Source organism: Silurus meridionalis, chromosome 15 (assembly GCF_014805685.1).
Source record: "Silurus meridionalis isolate SWU-2019-XX chromosome 15, ASM1480568v1, whole genome shotgun sequence".
Lineage (NCBI taxonomy): Eukaryota > Metazoa > Chordata > Actinopteri > Siluriformes > Siluridae > Silurus > Silurus meridionalis.
The window spans coordinates 17984432-18004876 of NC_060898.1; the positions used below are offsets into that span (position 1 = coordinate 17984432).

The 20445-nt window shown below is 40.8% G+C and overlaps 2 protein-coding genes across 2 annotated transcripts; both read right to left on the reverse strand.

Moving 5' to 3' along the window:
- Positions 1–5229: 5229 nt before the first annotated feature.
- Positions 5230–8745, reverse strand: LOC124398257 (PWWP domain-containing protein 2A-like). The gene is given in 5 exon segments (XM_046868346.1): positions 5230–6164; positions 6200–6375; positions 6378–6651; positions 6711–6795; positions 8552–8745. Coding segments are annotated over 5 exon segments (1323 nt in total). The 3' UTR covers positions 5230–5570.
- On the reverse strand, positions 8099–18167 carry LOC124397883 (PWWP domain-containing protein 2A-like). Its single transcript, XM_046867744.1, has 2 exons — positions 16169–18167; positions 8099–11478 (listed from the first exon to the last, which is right to left on the reverse strand). Exons 1-2 carry the CDS (start codon positions 17218–17220, stop codon positions 9597–9599), a joined length of 2934 nt encoding a protein of 977 aa, XP_046723700.1. The 5' UTR covers positions 17221–18167; the 3' UTR covers positions 8099–9596.
- Positions 18168–20445: the final 2278 nt, after the last annotated feature.

A 20445-nucleotide genomic window follows, 5' to 3' on the forward strand; every position in this document is an offset into this window, starting at 1 on the left:
TGATGGTGTGGGGGTGCTTTGCTGGTGACACTGTTGGGGATTTATTCAAAATTTAATGCCATACTGAACCAGCATGGCTACCACAGCATCTTGCAGCGGCATGCTATTCCATCCGGTTTGCGTTTAGTTGGACCATCATTTATTTTTCAACAGGACACGACCCCAAACACACCTCCAGGCTGTGTAAGGGCTATTTGACCAAGAAGGAGAGTGATGGGGTGCTGCGCCAGATGACCTGGCCTCCACAGTCACCGGACCTGAACCCAATCGAGATGGTTTAGGGGTGAGCTGGACCGCAGAGTGAGGGCAAAAGGGCCAACAAGTGCCAAGCATCTCTCGGGGGAACTCCTTCAAGACTGTTGGAAGACCATTTCAGGTGACTACCTCTTGAAGCTCATCAAGAGAATGCCAAGAGTGTGCAAAGCAGTAATCAAAGCAAAAGGTGGCTACTTTGAAGAACCTAGAATATGACATTTTTCAGTTGTTTCACACTTTTTTGTTATGTATATAATTCCATATATAATTCCACGTGTTAATTCATAGTTTTGATGCCTTCAGTGTGAATCTACAATTTTTATAGTCATGAAAATAAAGAAAACTCTTTGAATGAGAAGGTGTGTCCAAACTTTTGGTCTGTACTGTACACACACACACACACACACACACACACACACACACACACACACAATATATACAGGGATATTAAAAAGAATGAACCAATTTCATGACGCATCGCAGTGGAATGAGTAATTTATTTATAATCACTCATTTGCATAAAAGTTGATTGTGAGTATAATAATTGTGACTTTTCCTTAAAAATAAAATATTGCATAATAAAATCAGTTCATTCTTTCTGTGTATTTGCACTAGTTGTTTGAATATTACCAGTGTGAACTTTAATGTATTTAAATACATTTCTTTGAACACAACTGCTCAAAACGATCTAAATGTATGTAACCTATACATATAGAATCTCATTACTCCGAAATGTTTAATGTTAATGTTTGTAAGTGAAATGTTATGTACTGTAAGTGGTCTTTCATGACGCTTTATATTCTGGGGTGTATATTTGATAGGTGCTTGATATAAAAAAGTAGATAAATCTGGTGTTGATGAAACTGTCATATTTCCATGAAAACACTTTTTTGTGCAGAGTGGTCTTTATTGTCTATAATGTCAATATTGTAATCGTATTTGATTAGCAGCGAAAGTGTCTCATTAAAAACAGCACACGGATGCAAGAGGGGGGAACAAAGCTCATTTATTTTATTGTCCATTTCATAAAGAGATACATAGAAAGTAATAAAATCTCTTCGCAAGCCCACATCCACCGTTCTCATGAATATTCACGAGTTGTCCGATTGTACTGAGACGCATAAGAAAATGTTCCAGGGGGGAAAAGGGGGGAAACGGTGTGTTTGTGTGAGAGAGAGAGGGGAAAGAGAGAGAGAAAGAGAGAGAGAGAGGAAGGAGCTTGCAGCATTCCTTTTCTCCTTTACTCTTTTCTCTTCGTGCAGAACTCTGAGGCATTCAGGAAAGCCTGGAGGAAAGCCGAGAGTATGCTATATCGTTTTGGAGACACCATCTCATGTCATGACAGGTCGAAATCGACAGCTTTAAAAATCTTCAAAATTGACGTAGAATTTACGGTAAGAATCCCGGCTGGGGAAAGGAATAAACTGATGAGGGCTACGACAGGACACGAGAATAATGAATGGGCATGACAGTGGAGGGATGCACTCTATAACCTCGCAGTGTCATAATGAACAATACTACCACATTATTCAGTCTGTTATTTGTTTTTTTTTCCTTCTTCTCCCAGATTGTTTTATTTAATTTGTGTACAGTTCAGGGACTTGTTTTTCCAAAGGGTTATGAAGTTCAGATCATTTTATCTTGTGGAGAAAGAGAAAGTTTAAAGTGATGCTCTCTTCATCATTTAACAGTGATCTTTGTGCTGTTGCTTTTGGAAAGTTCCTGCAAACATGGCGAGCAATCTTTTGCAGCTAAAAATGGCTCATTTGTATACATCCATAAAACCTAAATAAAAACTAAAAAGGTATTTCCTTTTCTTTTGCAGAAGTGAATTTTCACTTTTGCAGTAACAGATAAATCCAGCCTTCACTCTGTCCCCGTTTTGAAGCTCCGACGTTCTCAGTTCTTCCGGAAAAAAAGGAGCAACGAAGGAACGCTGCAGAAACACTGGCATTTATTCATCACCTCAGAACTGTAATCCCTCCCCAGTGCTCTGCGACTGTTCTTTGAAGCGTAGCACATGCAATATTTATTGCATTTCACATACAAAAAAAAGGGTTCCCTCCTCCGAATTCTTCATTCTCGGTTTCATCCGAGGCAGACGCACAAACCCCGATGCCTAGACGTCTCTTATAATTTATAACAGTGAAAACAAATCGATGCCGTCCAGTATTGCAGACGTCCTTACTCAAACATGCCGTGACTGCGCATGTACACAGGAAGAAAACAGCCACAAAAAAAAAAGGATTCAAGCAAAATCAGCATGATTGGTTGAGCAGGAGGTGGACGGTCTTAAATCCATTATTATAAATATATAATTATTCTTAAATATAAAATAATTTCTCCATTACACCTGGATCTCTGTGCGAGGACGGCTCCTCCCATCCTGCTGGCTTTCGACCAATGGCAGTGTCCCAGCTAACGGCCCAATCAGCATCCCTTCAGTGTTGCAGCACTGCAAGAGGGCAAAGAGAACAACAGGTCAGACCTTGAACCTACTCACACCCCTGAGCATGGCAGCTGTTAGAAAAGCCACAGTGCACCTTTAATTCATGAAATACACAGACACTGACTCTCAAGAGTGATCCATTGCTTTCTTGAAATGATGTGGAAATGACCAGTGCGATACACAATCAGGCATAAGATTCTGACATTATGAGCGGTGAAGTGAATAACGCATTATCTCTTCGTCATGGCACCTGTTAGTAGGTGGGATATATTAGGCAGCGAATGATCATTTTGTCCTTGATGTGTTCAAAGCAGGAAAAATAGGCAAGTATTTGTTTGGCAAGGGGCCAAATTGTGATGGCTAGACAACTGGGTCAGAACATTTCCAAATCTGCAGCTCTTGTGGGATGTTCCCGGTCTGCAGTGGTCTGCAGTGGTCAACGGCTGAGCCCTTGAGCAATGCCCTCAACCCTCAACTGCTCAGTTGTAAGTCGCTTTGTATAATCGCGTCTACCAGATGTGCGATAAATGTAAATGTAAATGCTACACTACACTCAAGCGAAGATCAATGGAATGACTGACAGGGAGGGGGAAAGCCATCTAAAAGAAACCTGACTAATCATGTTTGGACTTTTATGCTAAAATACACACACACACACACACACACACACACACACACACACACACACAAAAGGCAGTCAAGGTACCATATATCACAGAAGCTGAATTGTAGCGATTCATAAAGTTGGCTATAACAATCATCTAAAACTAATATTCTTTAACAATTAAAGCATAACCACCATTTATAATGTTTTATTTTTAAACAGCGTGAAAAAACCATCACACGTAAATTATAAATATATAATTTTTCATTGCAAATTGGTCTTAGGCTGTGTAATGCAACACGGTTGTGACACTGTTGCTCGTCTAAAAGGGACACCAACGGATTCCGCAAAACTCACAGGGCAGCTACAAATACAGTAGCAACGATAGCAAAATGTAAAAGAAACCAAAAGTGAACTGTTGAATTGTAGCAGCTAATAGAATGGTGTTAGACCAGTTTCTGTTCATGCGCACTCTTTTTCTACATTAGCGTGGAACACACCGTTTGGCGATATGTGCAGGACACAGCACTTTTCTTACAAATCACACGTCTGAATATAGAACATAATCAGACATCGAAAATGCCATTGCATTGCATAGTCTGTATTCAGCCAAGCTTTTACTGGGATTATACATTACATAGTGAATGTCATTCTTTGTTGGAGGTTTTGGAAGTCAGTCAAGTGCTATAGTGAAATGGACATAAGCCCAATGAGTCAGGAAAGCAATCTTTAAATTCTTAGTATTGCATTTTTGGATACAGACCTCGAAATGCTAGAATTGTTACCGTGATTGAGATACACTCTCAAAATAGGAAATTCAGGAACTAAGAAAGAGTTTGCGTTTATTAAGTGTTTGAAGTATTATAAGGACGGTGCAGATCACTATATAGAGCACATAGATATAGATATCGATATCTATCTATCTAAAATGAAAATGTATGTTAAAGGTTTTCTCTGCACCCCCACATTATGCTGCAATTATATAACGCCTCATTATAATGCCTCAGCATAATTTCTACACATAAATTGTAAGCAGACATAAAGACAAATTCAAAGCAGAATCAAAAGGCTCGAATAATTCGAATTGCAATCCAGACATTAACTCAAAGAAATGTGAACAGCATGCAACCTTCAGTTCATTTGGTTCATTCAGTTCTAACCTTGACTCATCTGTTTGCAGGTGAGAAAATAATTATTTCTTTGTGCCAATGTTGAGCACTGTATGATTTTATTCCTGATAATAGCCCGGATCTATTATTCTAAAGTTGAATAGGACCAGATTTTTTTGTTGTAATGTTTCAGTGTTAGAGTGATGCCTAATCACAGCTATGATTTAAGGGTTTTTTTTTTTTTTTTTTTTTAGATGTAATGCATTAGTCAGGGAAGATACAAAAAAATAATGACAACTAGGTAAAATTCTTGAAGTTCACATTTTATTTATATACTCTTAAAACATCAGAAACATGTACACAATATCTTCCACTGTAATTTTTTTTTTCAATTGTTTTACAGCATTCTCTGACCTGCAAACAGATAGAAATAATAAATGTAAAAAATAAAGAGATTGAAATGAAACAAAGCCAACCACCAAAAATAAATACCATTTTGCTCTCCTTTTGACAAATAAACGTGTGTCAGTCAGTCAGTGTGGTCTACCAAGCAAAGTGTTTTTTTCTGATTTCAAGCGCCTGATCTATACATGATTGCCGTACTTGTGAAGACCAGGTTTACTTAGAGTAAATCCCTTCTCAGGTTGGGGGGAAAAAATGCAAGCTAATGCAAGTGAAGGACAAACCTGGATAAAGAGAAATCATACATTTTCTCTTAACTCGCACTTGCTGCATACAAATTAAAAATCATTTGTTCTCAGTTATGAAATGTTCTCACAATGCCATTTCCTCACACAATGTCCCCACGCAAATGGTCCTGCCATCCAGAGCAACACACTTTGAGACATTTTTGGAAAAAACTGCAGCCTTGAGAGATTTACTGCGCTTTTTTGAATCCTTGGGAGCAGAGGAAGTGGCAGAGACGAAAGTGGAAGATGTGCCAGGGGCGGAGGCAGATCGAAAATCGCCAGGAGGAGGGAACTCAAGGGTCTCAGTCGAGCTACACTCAGAGTTTGACGACTTTAAGTCATCTGCACTATCGACGCTGCACATGGAGGTACTAGAGGAGTCGGGCTGCCTGGGTTTCAGGGTCATGTATACCACCAGGTTGCCAGCCTTGCTCCCGCGCATCTCCTGTCCCTGCTCCTCTGGCTCAGGCTGCGGTTTGCTGTGGTCCGATGGCGGCTGGGTGAGCGGTTGGGGTTTGGGTCGTGCCTGTCTCAACGGGGGATCCAGCTCTCTGTCTGGCCTGAGGCTCTGCAGCGGCAGTGGCCTGCCCTGCAGAGCGTGTGGAGGTGCAGCGAGGAGCAGCTAGTTTAGGCAGCGCTAAACGCCCTCCTCCCGGCACTTTCTCCAAGCAAGGTGGCTTACATGAGGAAGAATCATTTTCTTCATTACGGTACCTTTGAGGCTTGATGCGCATCCTGGGTGGCAGCGGGTTGGACATGCCTGGTCCTCCTCCACTGATCTGCTGCAGTCGTCGCGTGAAGTGGACCTTCTGGTGGGCCTCCTGAAGAGTCGCGGCCCTCGTCATGGCCTTCGTGTTGCCGCTACTGTCAGTGACCGATTCCCTTTGCCTCTTCTGTGCTTTCGCCATCTTCAGCACTTCACGTGCCTTCGAATGGTCGACGTTTTTGCTCTGGAGCACTTTCTTGGCACTGAGCTGGACTCGGGCATTGGCTGAGGCCGCTGCTGCGGCACACACTCCTTTAATGACTCGGCTCCTGCAGCTGTTCCTTTTACTTGGCTCTGGCCCAGAGAGGATGGGGCTGAAGAAGTGACCCGTATCGCTGAGGCCTGCCGCTTAGGCACGTCGGCCGAGCGGCTCCTGTCTTCCGAGCGTGCATCGTTGCGAGGCCGCTTCCCAGCACCCGAAACTGTGCTCTCGTTTCGCCGACGCTTTGCATCATCGCTCCGGCAGTCCGAAACGGGGCCTCTGCGCGTTCGCTTCTCCCTTGTACTACAGCCCCTTTGCATTTATCACACAGCACCTGTCTCGGTCGAAGCTTGATGGCATTCATAATAGAGGTGGGCTCCTCTCTGTAAAGCCGGCGTTTTGGCCGTTTAATCTTACGAGGTGGAGGTTGAGGTAAAGATTGGTTGTAGGTGTCCCTGATAAACAGTGGAGGTGGGTAAGGAGCTCCCTCCTGAAACAATGGGGGTGGTTTTACAGTCCATGGGTTGGGCTCAGGGTTAGGACTGGGTTGAGCCACTGAAGGGCCCTGCACAGGTCGCTCGAAAGGACATCAGACGTTCTTTGAGTGTCAGCCTTCTCAGTCTCTGGCTGGAATGCCTCCATCTTAAGCTGCATAGATTCTGGTTTGTCCTTGTACTCTCTCTTGGGAAACACAGTTATTGGAATTCCAAAGGGTCCAAATCTGAAAACAGAGAATGGATACAAGTAACATGAGAAAATGTGAACACAGAATACATTTTTTTTTCAATTGTTTTACAGCATTCTCTGACCTGCAAACAGATAGAAATAATAAATGTAAAAAATAAAGAGATTGAAATGAAACAAAGCCAACCACCAAAAATAAATACCATTTTGCTCTCCTTTTGACAAATAAACGTGTGTCAGTCAGTCAGTGTGGTCTACCAAGCAAAGTGTTTTTTTCTGATTTCAAGCGCCTGATCTATACATGATTGCCGTACTTGTGAAGACCAGGTTTACTTAGAGTAAATCCCTTCTCAGGTTGGGGGGAAAAAATGCAAGCTAATGCAAGTGAAGGACAAACCTGGATAAAGAGAAATCATACATTTTCTCTTAACTCGCACTTGCTGCATACAAATTAAAAATCATTTGTTCTCAGTTATGAAATGTTCTCACAATGCCATTTCCTCACCCAATCCATCTCTATGAAATACATGTTGAATACTGTGAGTGAGTGAGTGTTTGTGTGTGTGTGTGTGTGTGTGTTAAAAACACGTGGTGTGAAACTGTTTCCCCCATTCCTGGTTTCTTATTTTTTTTGCATGTTTGTCACACTTTAATGTTTCAGATCATCAAAATAATTTAAATATTAGTAAAAGATACCACAGCGCTGTAACAGACTCATTGCAATTAATCGCAAACGTTTGATTACAGTTGTTGCTGCAAAGGGCGGCCCAACCAGTTATTAGGTTTCGGGGGGCAAACACTTTTTCACACAGGTGGCCATGTAGTTTTGGATTTTGTTTTTCCCTCAATAATTAAAAACCTTCATTTAAAAACTGCATGTTGTGTTCACTTGTGTTATCTTTTACTAATATTTAAATTAGTTTGATGAGCTGAAACATTAAAGTGTGACAAACTAATAAATAAGAAATCAGGACGGGACAAACACTTTCACACCACAGAGAGTGAGAGTGAGAGTGAGAGAGAGAGAGATATATTTAGTGTACAATTGTGTCTCACATGTGAAGCCCTGTGATCCCAAAAAAATGGGGAGAAAATAAAACATAAAAAATAAAGTTCAGGCACAACAAATAAACACCATTAAAAACTTCTTCCGAGAGAAGAAACGCTAAAATCAGAGAAATCATTAAACTACTAAACCAACACGATTTTTTTTTAAAGAAGCTTTAACGCATAATTATGTTTAAACATATATATTTACTTATCAGAACTGCTGTCTTGTGCTTCAGTGCTCTAGTCTTCGGCAAGACAGTTTAATAACAGTCTTCTCTTAACGGCAAGAATTGTGAATTATGAATTTTAATGCTTGTAACAAAGTGTGCTCACAATGAAGCACAACGGACAAACAGACGAATAAAAAGAAACGACCATAACCACATGTGAATGAGGGAACATGAATAGTCGATAGATAGATAGATAGATAGATAGATAGATAGATAGATAGATAGATAGATAGATAGATAGATAGATAGATAGATAGATAGATAGATAGATAGATAGATAGATAGATAGATAGATAGATAGATAGATGACGAACAGATGGGAAAGGAGAGAGTGAAAGAAGAGAGTAGAGGGTCACAAGTAAAGGAGAGAACGCTCTGAAGTGGGTGAGAGGATGAAGGAGAAGTGAAGGCGAGCAGTTGCAGCTGTGAGGGTGGGAATCAGGGCTGCTAAGTTCGACTGGCACGTCTGCTTCTGGTTTTATCTGCTAAGAGATGAACAGAGCCTCTGTTCACTCTGCCCTCTGGCACTTGAGGCGGCTTTGGCTTGTACACACCTCCAACAAAACCTCAGCAAAACTGCCTGCGATGCCACGACAGGCCGAAAACCACACCCAGGCCAAGACTCCTCTTTTCTCCTCACACTGAGGATCCAGCATCTGATTAAGTCTGAATATAAAGGAGGAGCAGCACCAGGCAAGTCTCTTCATCTACCTGAGTTAGAGACTTTGTACCCACCAGGGTCCTTTTTCACATTTTACTGTCTTTCTTACACACAGGCTTTAGGATTTGTTGTTCGGTTTTACAGCGAGTGTTAGAATAAGAGGCGTCCAGCGGAGTGGTTCAAAACTGTTTCCATCGAAGTCCACGGCGCCTCTTTCCTACAAACCAACAAGGAAGCTAGAAACTAGAAACAACAGGGGTGCCTTTAGTCTGTCTGAATCGGAACCAATATTTGCATCTCCCTGAAACGTCCTTTGATCTATAGAACCATTTATCCTGTTTATATCAAGTCCAATTCAATAAATAGTATTTAAAATTATTAGGAATAATAACGATATTCATAAAAAATAATACAAATCTCTTCCACTGACTGACTCGAACTATGACACTACAGGTTGAAGCAAATGAGTGATCTGGGAAGGGGAAACAAAAAAAAAAAAAAAGACTTAATTGTGCACTAATACAGAAATATACTGACGTGAAAATATCAAATGATAGATTCAATATGGCATATGGGCGCAAAAGAAAGTTAAATAATACATTTTTATGAGAATATTTTCTCACGTGAATCATGACAATCATTTCCTATCACCATTCAGCATCTCAGTCAACTCACAACATTCAACTCCCCGAAACCCCCTACTTTCTCTATTTTCTCATGAAAATAAACGAGTCCTGGTTGACTGGCCTGATACTTTTCGGGTTTCTCTCAGCAAGGTGGCTGGGTATGAGTAAGGGGTGAAGAGTTTGTATTCAGGATTCAGTAAGAGTTTTTTCTGAAAGGGGAATTGGGGCAAAAGCGCTACCTGCTTTGCCCAACTTTTAAAGGCACACAGACTCACGTCTCAAACTGAGTAAGCAAGGCGCGAACCTCAGGAGTGAGCTGCTTGGCTGCCTTGGCGGCCTCTGTGATGGCTTTGCGGTAAAGGCCCTTTCTCTTCTTGTCAAAGCGAGACTGGAAGTTTTCTAGAAAGGGGGCAAGCTGAGTAATTGCCAGGAAGGAAGTGGTAGGGGACCCAAACCAAGAGACCCGGGCCTCCTGCCTGACTAACAGCCCATTATCTTTGCGGCTCACGGTAATAGCTAAGATGCGAGCAGGCCACCAAGGGAAGCCAAGGATTTTAGCCCACACAATGTCCCCTACGCAAATGGTCCTGCCATCCAGAGCAACACACTTTGAGACATTTTTGGAAAAAACTGCAGCCTTGAGAGATTTACTGCGCTTTTTTGAATCCTTGGGAGCAGAGGAAGTGGCAGAGACGAAAGTGGAAGATGTGCCAGGGGCGGAGGCAGATCGAAAATCGCCAGGAGGAGGGAACTCAAGGGTCTCAGTCGAGCTACACTCAGAGTTTGACGACTTTAAGTCATCTGCACTATCGACGCTGCACATGGAGGTACTAGAGGAGTCGGGCTGCCTGGGTTTCAGGGTCATGTATACCACCAGGTTGCCAGCCTTGCTCCCGCGCATCTCCTGTCCCTGCTCCTCTGGCTCAGGCTGCGGTTTGCTGTGGTCCGATGGCGGCTGGGTGAGCGGTTGGGGTTTGGGTCGTGCCTGTCTCAACGGGGGATCCAGCTCTCTGTCTGGCCCCTGAGGCTCTGCAGCGGCAGTGGCCTGCCCTGCAGAGCGTGTGGAGGTGCAGCGAGGAGCAGCTAGTTTAGGCAGCGCTAAACGCCCTCCTCGCACTTTCTCCAAGCAAGGTGGCTTACATGAGGAAGAATCATTTTCTTCATTACGGTACCTTTGAGGCTTGATGCGCATCCTGGGTGGCAGCGGGTTGGACATGCCTGGTCCTCCTCCACTGATCTGCTGCAGTCGTCGCGTGAAGTGGACCTTCTGGTGGGCCTCCTGAAGAGTCGCGGCCCTCGTCATGGCCTTCGTGTTGCCGCTACTGTCAGTGACCGATTCCCTTTGCCTCTTCTGTGCTTTCGCCATCTTCAGCACTTCACGTGCCTTCGAATGGTCGACGTTTTTGCTCTGGAGCACTTTCTTGGCACTGAGCTGGACTCGGGCATTGGCTGAGGCCGCTGCTGCGGCACACACTCCTTTAATGACTCGGCTCCCTGCAGCTGTTCCTTTTACTTGGCTCTGGCCCAGAGAGGATGGGGCTGAAGAAGTGACCCGTATCGCTGAGGCCTGCCGCTTAGGCACGTCGGCCGAGCGGCTCCTGTCTTCCGAGCGTGCATCGTTGCGAGGCCGCTTCCCAGCACCCGAAACTGTGCTCTCGTTTCGCCGACGCTTTGCATCATCGCTCCGGCAGTCCGAAACGGGGCCTCTGCGCGTTTCGCGCTTCTCCCCTTGTACTACAGCCCCTTTGCATTTATCACACAGCACCTGTCTCGGTCGAAGCTTGATGGCATTCATAATAGAGGTGGGCTCCTCTCTGTAAAGCCGGCGTTTTGGCCGTTTAATCTTACGAGGTGGAGGTTGAGGTAAAGATTGGTTGTAGGTGTCCCTGATAAACAGTGGAGGTGGGTAAGGAGCTCCCTCCTGAAACAATGGGGGTGGTTTTACAGTCCATGGGTTGGGCTCAGGGTTAGGACTGGGTTGAGCCACTGAAGGGCCCTGCACAGGTCGCTCCGAAAGGACATCAGACGTTCTTTGAGTGTCAGCCTTCTCAGTCTCTGGCTGGAATGCCTCCATCTTAAGCTGCATAGATTCTGGTTTGTCCTTGTACTCTCTCTTGGGAAACACAGTTATTGGAATTCCAAAGGGTCCAAATCTGAAAACAGAGAATGGATACAAGTAACATGAGAAAATGTGAACACAGAATACATTTTTGTCTCATTTACATTATAGAAAGAAATGGCGTCATGTTTAACATTTGAAAAATTTACACATCTCATATCCAATCATCGTTGCCATCGGTTTCATTTAGTAGACAGTGGGTGAAAGCAGCAGTGTGTCGTACAAAATCATACAGACTCATAGCATCAAATATTTCCACTGCTATTTATTTAAGGTGTGTATTGGTGCAGTGTGCACTCATGGCTTGATTATAAATATGTTGCAAACCCAGTCTAATATTGAAAACTCTCTGATAATTTATTGCTTCTGATGTTCAAATTCTCAAAAATTAAACAAAAGGGAAAGGCCTCCCTGAAGTCAAATAAATCCTGAAGTAAATTACGTCCAATTTTTTTGTCAGCTCATGTAATCAGTTTCATGCAGGTCACAATTTTATTAGTGCAATGAAATTTGTTAATGCTTTAAAGTCTGGTAGAAATGGAACGCTTTACATTTTATACACATGTCTGGGATTTTGCATCAAAGGCACATGAAAAAACTATAGCTTGCATTCAGTGTCTTTTCTCAGAAGGAATCAAAAGATTCAGTTCTTTTCTCAAAATGTGATGAGAACTAAAACCCAGGATAAGACTTAAAAAAATGCACATGAGCATCGCCTTCGATCTGCCAGTGACTAAATAAGGCCGGCACATCATTTCAAAAGGTATGATGTAGTTTGGTCCGAGGACACTAACGTGGTGGGGTGGAGCCAAAAAATTAGGACCACATTAAGCATTTTAAACCATTTATAAAAGGAAAACCTATTCATCTATCCATTACAATGTCATTGTAGTGTCATTTGAGATAACATACTCAACAGGAAAACCACAATAACCTGATCATAACCCCAGTGATTCTGAAATAATTTATTAAACATTGTACAAATATAACCAGAGCAGCAGGTATGATATTGCTGCACACTCTGTGCTTGTAACTTGGGTGGCCATATGGCATGTCTTATCATAACTGAAGGAAATTGCCTGGCCAGGCAATGGTTTTAAAAAAAAAAAAAAAAGGAAGAAAGAAAGAAAGCTTACAAACGACAGAAGGCTAGAACATGACAGAACTTTTGGTAAAGACGTGACATATCATATCCGGTGCCAAAATTATAAAACATCTAGAAGTGTTTTTCGCTTTCACACTGATATCGAGGCGCAGTGCTAGACTGGTAGAAGATCTGGATTTCCTGTAACTAATACAATGATGTATTCTAATGACATGTTACAACATTGAGCATAATTACTGACAATTTTCTTGTATTTTGTGCTAATTAGAACAGGCAGGCTTTTTGATTTCCATTAAAAGCATTCCCACGCAATGATTTTTCCCTGCATTCATTAAAAAAAAAAAAAAAAAGCAGCTTTTATCAGTGCAACGTTATGTATCATCTGCTACTCAGTTCTGACATCTAAATCAGTGTGTATCAGCGTGTAACTATTGACCTTCACACACCAGCCACTTTAACATGAACACCTTTTCACCTGCACAGTCATGCAAATACATAAAAAAAGCCAAAATCAACAGGTCAAAGCCTTGAGTTAATATTCATATCAAAACTGAACGAGGGACGAAAAAAAAGAGGCTGTTTTGAATATTTTAGAAACTGCTGATCTGATTAGAGAAATGAGAGTTTGAAATATAAGAGATTGGGAAGACTGGTTAGAACTACCAGAAACTCAAATAACCACTATTTAAAACCAAATATATTAAAATAATGGACAAATATCTTAATCTGTAAAATTCTAGGTTACTTTCACTACAGATTTCTAATTCATCATTACATTGTAATGTTAACTAGTTGAGTGAACATAAATTCATAGCAGCAGTGTCATGCAACAAAGCAGCAGGAAGTTCTGCATTTTCAAAGTAGTGAGGCACAGTAGGTGGAACAAGCAATTCTGGGAATATATTTGGTAATTGAGGAATTTTACAAATTTTACAAAATTTACAAAACATTTTTTTCCACATATTTCTTAACGCTCAGAGGTCTACTAAAACTTCATGAACCCCGCTATGCTGGACTGGAGAAGACTGTAGTTTTAAAATGAAGATTGAAAAGAAAGAAAGAAAGAACAGTTCAGCAGTGTCATTTAGGCGGTAAGAATTATGACAAGCGAGGCTCACTGCATTTTACACACATTTCCAGCCATCATTTTTTAAAAACTGGAAATACTTATTATGGCCAAGGGGATGGTTATATGTTCTGTAGCATGTGAATTGTTGTTTTTTGTCAATAATAGACTAGTGAAACCTTGGCAGCAAGCTAAAAACAAAACGCTCGCAAGCAACCAGCGTGGAGCGATCTAAAGGGGGAAAAAAGGCTGCCGATGTGGAATGGAGTAATCTTATTTAATTTTTACTAATGATAAATAAACAAAAACAGACTCCCAATTGACGGGAGATACACTGTTACATAATAAATAAAAAAATAAATAAAAAATAAAAAAATTTTAAGGGGTATGTGTCTAATTTGGGGTTCTTATCTTACAAAAAAAGGATACTATTTGGAAATATCTATTAAAAAAAAAAAAAAAAAAAAGGCGCTGTTTGCTGCAAAACTGATCGGAAGAAACCTTTAAGGGTCCAAATTTGTTTTTTCCTGAAGCGTGTGGTGCTCATTTCTGCTTAAAGCCCACCAACTGGAGTTCACTTAAATATCAAATATCTAGGTGGGACCCATATATCTATTCATACCCAGTTATGATTAGGGAGCAGTTCAGCCATCTTGAAACCTGAACTTACCACGCAATGTACATATGTTTCCTCGTTTTTGTTTTCTATGTTAAAGTAATAATACATAAAGTTTAATTTACTCTAAATAACGGAAAATGAAATGGCTTTTAAATTAAAAGAAAAAAAACAAAAACAAATGATGTGGCATTACAGTACAAAAAAATAACTGACCGTTAACCTAGTGTTGTGTATGAAACCATAGTTTAAATATAAAATACGAGATGCAATTAGAACGTCATTAACGCTGTTTCAGAAGTACTGTATAAAGGAATCAGATTTTCATTGACAATTTTGGGTTCTTGCAGACATTTTCATATTTCTGAAATGTTACGCTTTCTATATTCGTATAGAAAGATTTGGCGCTGTATAAACCTGACAGTATATGCCCATGGTGTTTTCATAATCTGTGAATACGAATACTTTTCCCGGGTATTATGTCAACCCTTTGTAAGGACATCGTGGACTGAAAGTCAGTATTACTCATGAGGGATACTCATCTATTTGAGAAGTATTAATCAGACGTCACTATAAACACGGCTCATTAGTTTACATAACGAGGGATTTACTGGGTTAAGGAGGAAAAAAAAAAATCTGTCTTTTTCACATGTAGCACTTCACCTTGATTGCTAATGTGTAATCAGGGAGTTATAGTGCGATTGATTTATCAGCCAGAAGAAACGGTTTTGCAATTTCAATACATTGATATCAAATATCGATATCGATACTGATCCAACACTTACATCCACATAAGAAGGAGTTTCTTAGGTATGATTTTATACATCAGCAGGTCCAGCAAGGTCTTCTCAGAATCACTGACCTACATTATTATATATAGTTTTGTCCATGAATATATATTAAAAATATACCAAATATTCTCTTCATTTAAAGGCGATATTTAAGAGCACTCAAGTGCTTGTATACAATTTTTTCACCAGAGAATCTGCACAAAAAAAAAAAAAAAAGAAAAACACAATTTGCCTTAATTTCAAATCCCCAGGAAAACTGTAATGCACAGAATAAATACACTAAGATGCACATAAAACCCTGGGGCCTTTTTATGAGGTTTATATTGATGCTTCTGCTAGAGATTATGTATAGAGTGATGTACAGAATCTCATCGTCATAATGATGGTATTAAAAGGTGGATTGCATCAGGTAGGACATCACTGTAATTAATAAACAATTAAATCATTATATATATATATATATATATATATATATATATATATATATATATATATATATATATATATATACACACACACACACACACACACATATATATATATATATATATATATATATATATATATATATATATATATATATATATATATGTGTGTGTGTGTGTGTGTGTGTGTGTGTGTGTGTGTGTGTGTGTGTGTGTATATATATATATATATATACACACATATATACATACATACATATATATATATATACACACACACATATATACATACATACATACATACATACATATATATATATATATAAACCTTCATATGCATTAAGATGCTGTGTGTTAAGACAGTGTGTGTGTGTGTGTGTACTCTGCTCATGTGCATTGACTGTGAAAAACTGATAAAAATAATTCTAATTTGTTCTGGTACAGGATCCCAGGTTAATATAAATCCTGAGATCAATGCTTTGTACCAGATTTGTGCATTTCTATACAAGAGCAAGTTACATTCTGCAGCTTGTGTGATTAATCCTGCACAAATCAGTTTCAAATAGTGTTATAGTGCCATGTGTAGGAGGTGGGGCTTCATTCAGACCACCCCAAAAGGTAAACAAGGATGTGTGACAATGCCACTCAGGACTGGAAAGAAACGCAATGCATGATCAGTTTTTTGTTTTTAATCCTTGCACCGTGGAAAACAAGTGTTTACCTTTTGGAAAGGTCCATGAGAACGCCGGAGAAGATCTTCTCGCCTAAACGAAACGACACAACCAGTGCATCGTCGATTATGTGATCCAGTGAGACTCGAACCTCGGACCCAGGTACAAGCCCGCAGATCACCTCGGGCTGTCTGTCCACAGTGTCTGCACACACCTTCTGCTCAGGCTCTGCGCTCACAACCGAGCCCGAGTCACACCCCATTAAAGTGTCATCCTCTGCGTCTGGGGGGGGTTCAGGGGTTTCGGTCACTACTGGAAGTTGGATAGAGTCCTTACTGGACATGTTGGACGAGTCACTGGTGCAAATATGTGCAAGCGATTCTCTAAACGAAGTCTCTTCTGATGAAGTGGACTGCGATTTGGGAGACTGGGGGTGTTCATGGAACGCATCCTCTGCACGATCGGAGCAGAGAGCATCAGACGCAGCTTCGGGCTCTGGGATTGTCTTTAATCCTTCGAAATCAGGCTCCTGATCAGCGGGATGTGTTGATGATTCGGGATCACTGTGTGCTGGTGCGTCCGTTTCAGTCACAGAAAAGCCGGTCTCCCGGTCATGATCGGCTCGAGCGGGGACAGAATGTGAGAGTACCGTGGCGGGTTCGGGATGTGAACCGGAGCAGGGCGGAAAGCAGGCGATGGACTCGTGTGAACTGACCTCGTTCTCAGCAGCCGGCTCGTTCGCACACAACGGCTCTTTTAGGCGCTCCTCTGCGCCCCTGGTGTCGTGCTGCGTGCGTTCCGTGGGCGCGCTCTCGTCCGGGTCGCTGGCTCCATCCTCCTCGTGCACCCGGAGCGCGTTTCCCGCGAGCTGCAGGTCCGGCCTTCTAATTTCCATCCGGACCTGACTGCATTCCTGAACTGCATCCACACTCTCAGCCTGGTGACACAACTCCATTTTCGGGGCAAAGCCGGCCACAGAGTCGGGCTCTAAGCCGGCCGCATGCTCACCAGGCTCAGCTTCGTACTCGAGCCCGTCCCCCACTGTTGTTGTTGATGATGATGCAGCAGCAGCAGCTCCTGGCTCCGCAGCCACGGCCGCCATTTTCTTTCCGCTTTGCAACTACTACTTGGCCCTCTCCTACTGATAAGCGGAGATCCCGCCCACCGAGAAACGAAGCACACTTCTCGTTGGCTCGTGTTGTGCAAGACTGTCGTTGATTGGCCTACATTTCTGCCATTCAATGGGAAGTCTTGGAAACGATATTATGATTGGCTTCCGGTTTGTCAATATCGCTTTGCTTAAGAGTCTTTGGGGCCACAAGGGGCAATGTTGAGTTGAATGGGTCCCTTTTGCAGCAGGGGGTCTCAAACTTTTTGATTGCCATGGACCATTAAACTTTTAAAGAAACAATAAAATCACGTCAATACATATTCATTATATGAACAAAATTTAAATATGTACCATAATATTATGTCGCTTTATCAGAGCCATCCATTTCCAGAATGCATTATGACCGAGTTGGCAATTCTGACACCAACTTTTTGAGTTATTGAGGTCAGTTCAAGTGATCACTCAAACTAAATATTATAACAGAACAATAAGTCATAATAATTCCACCAATGTGTAATTCCACCGCCGTCACAAAATAATAAACTGAAAGAAAAGTGAGTGAGAAACCCTTGCCTTTCGTTTTTAGAAGATAATAGTAAAACCTGACCTTCATTTCTTAACAAAATGCAATTATACGCCTTTTTTATCCTATTAAAACATTAAAACTGTTCTAACAATGCCATATGACAAGTAATGTGATGCCAGAATGGCACACAGTCACAGATTTTTCACAGTAAGAGTGAAGATATAACACCAGCAAACAAATGTGCTCATGAATGATTTAACACATCACAAATCTTTCAGCATAAACATGATTTTGGGATGGAGTTTGCCTTTAAGTGTCTATCCTTGAAGTGAATATTATTTTCTTTTTAATTCAATTTAATTAACATTACATTTTTCTTGTCACGTTTCTTCTGTGCAACTTGACTCATTAAAACGAAGAGTAGTTTGTCTCTCAACATCTTATCTCTCCCACCATTCTTTCAAATGCATAACATCTTTAACATCATGACCCTGGTGAATAGATTCTTTGTGCACACACAGGTATAGCAGGTTCTTTGTTATGCATATTACCATCTGCTCACTCAGTTATATTGTAAAATGCATAGAAAATGAGAGTTGCAAGTGCAAGTTTTGCATATTTTTGACTGTTGCCCAAGAATTTTGCACAGTATATTGATATATTGAGCGTTCACCAAACCATTAGAAAAATGTATGAAATTGACCTAAGCTTTACCCTTATAGTATGTTTCATCATAGAACATTTACAGACCTTAAGGGGCACTTTGTATTGTAAAAGTTTATGTGCCATTATCATTTATGGTCATCAAACTGATCTACTCTTGAGAAAAGGCCCTGTGAAGGACGCCGGTTAAATAGACATATTGTAATCAGGATACATAATGCGACCTTGGTCACAATTGCTGTTTCATGAGTTTTGGCACAGCATGGGGAGACTTACAAGTTACTCAAAAGACAATGAGGTCAATGACTTAGAATCATAAAAGAGATTAGAATCTACTAATCCCGCATCTGCAATGACATTTAGAAACAAAAATATTTAAATATATAAAAATCTGATATGAAATAAGAGACAAGCTTGATTGTTAGTGTATATTATATGGTGTGCTTTTTGAACATACTATTTTAGGTTTAACATAACCTTTGGGTGGCTTTTCACTAGATTTTGGCATTTTCAAATCAAATTGTATTTGTCACATACACATACATAGAGAGTACGACATGCAGTGAAATGCTTTGCTGAATTTTGCTGCGGGTGTTTGTGTTTTTTAGCCACTAGAACATTAGTGAGGTCGGCACTGATGTTGGGTGAGAGGCCGGAGGCATAGTCTGTGTTTCAGTTCATCCCTAAGGTATTCACTGTGTTTGAGGTCAGGACTCTGTTCTGGTCATTCGAGTTCCACACCAACCTTAATAACCCATGGCTTTGTGAACTGCTGGAACATGTTTGCACCCCGTAGTGTAGGGAAACTGGAGACATTTTAACTGTGTGTGTGGGAAGGTTGTGCCAACCTTTATTCCATATTGTGTGGCAAATGCTGTTTAGGCTTAGGGGTCTAACAAACCATCTTTGGTATTAAATGCTCCTGCAATCTATTAAAAAAAATTATTTTAAGGGGTGTGCTGAACCTTTCTCTATAGTACAGATTAATATGGTGATTGTAAAAGCAAGGTGATTTTTTTTTTAGAATGTCTATGATGTGTCTTTAACTAATACAAAACCAGGCTACTTAAACAGTGTGGGGCCTATACACAGAACAAATTGGCAATATGATCTTTTATACAATAAAATGGAAAATCTGCCCAAATGTGATTTCTGGCCCAATGAACGCGAAAAAAACATTTCTTAGCCAACAAGCTGATAAGCATTTCTCTCTCTCTCTCGCTCTCTCTAGTCAAACAGTCTCTTATAATAGGCATTCAAGGAGAATTTAAGGATGCATCCCAAAAAAATATTATGCACTAAATATATTTATTAGTGTTGTACTGATATACTATTTAGTACAATGCTGATGGTGCCCAACTATATGATGCCTTGAGGAGGTAATTATTCTGTGTATTACAGAAGTGCTATAAGAACAGAAACTTTATTGAGCACATCAAATGTGATTTATAGTTAGCGAGTACGGAAAAGTGAAACCTCTCACGTTTAACAAGAACCACAGTTTCAGGGCGTTTGGTAACACAGTCAGCTCTACTGGCATCCATTAGCTCTGTTTGTAAAGCATGCCCTCATTTGTGTTCTTCAAAATCAGAACACAAAATAAAAAGTAAGCGTTGTCAGCTAATTTAGCTTTCTAACTAACACACAAGCTTTCGTTAAAGGCAAAATATAAAAAAATGCTGCGTGAGCGTTAACACTTTAGGTTTAAGAATATACCAAACAGGGCTAAGAACTAGCCATCTAATGGCACCTAACTATCTAAAGACAGAATGATGACGCAAACACAACCCTGGTCATTTCTGGTGTGTTTATTCTTTTAATTCAAACTAGGATTATTGTACATTTGGTTACCCGAACTCTGTATAATGACTTCTGGTCCAGTTTGATCTTATAAAATTTCAGCCACTTAGCTAAAGTTAGCCAGCTAGCTCCATGCTGTAGGCTTTGTTTAAACAGAGAATCCTTCAAGTAGGATATGTTGCTTCTACTACAGGCAGAGATGGGAGTTATAAAGTATAAAAAATACT

Coding starts and splice junctions, on each gene's coding strand:
- LOC124397883 (XM_046867744.1), bottom strand. CDS start 17,220: ATGGCGGCCGTGGCTGCGGAGCCAGGAGCTGCTGCTGCTGCATCATCA. Junction 11,479..16,168: donor CTCATGGACCTTTCCAAAAG/GTAAACACTTGT, acceptor CTCTGTTTTCAG/ATTTGGACCCTTTGGAATTC.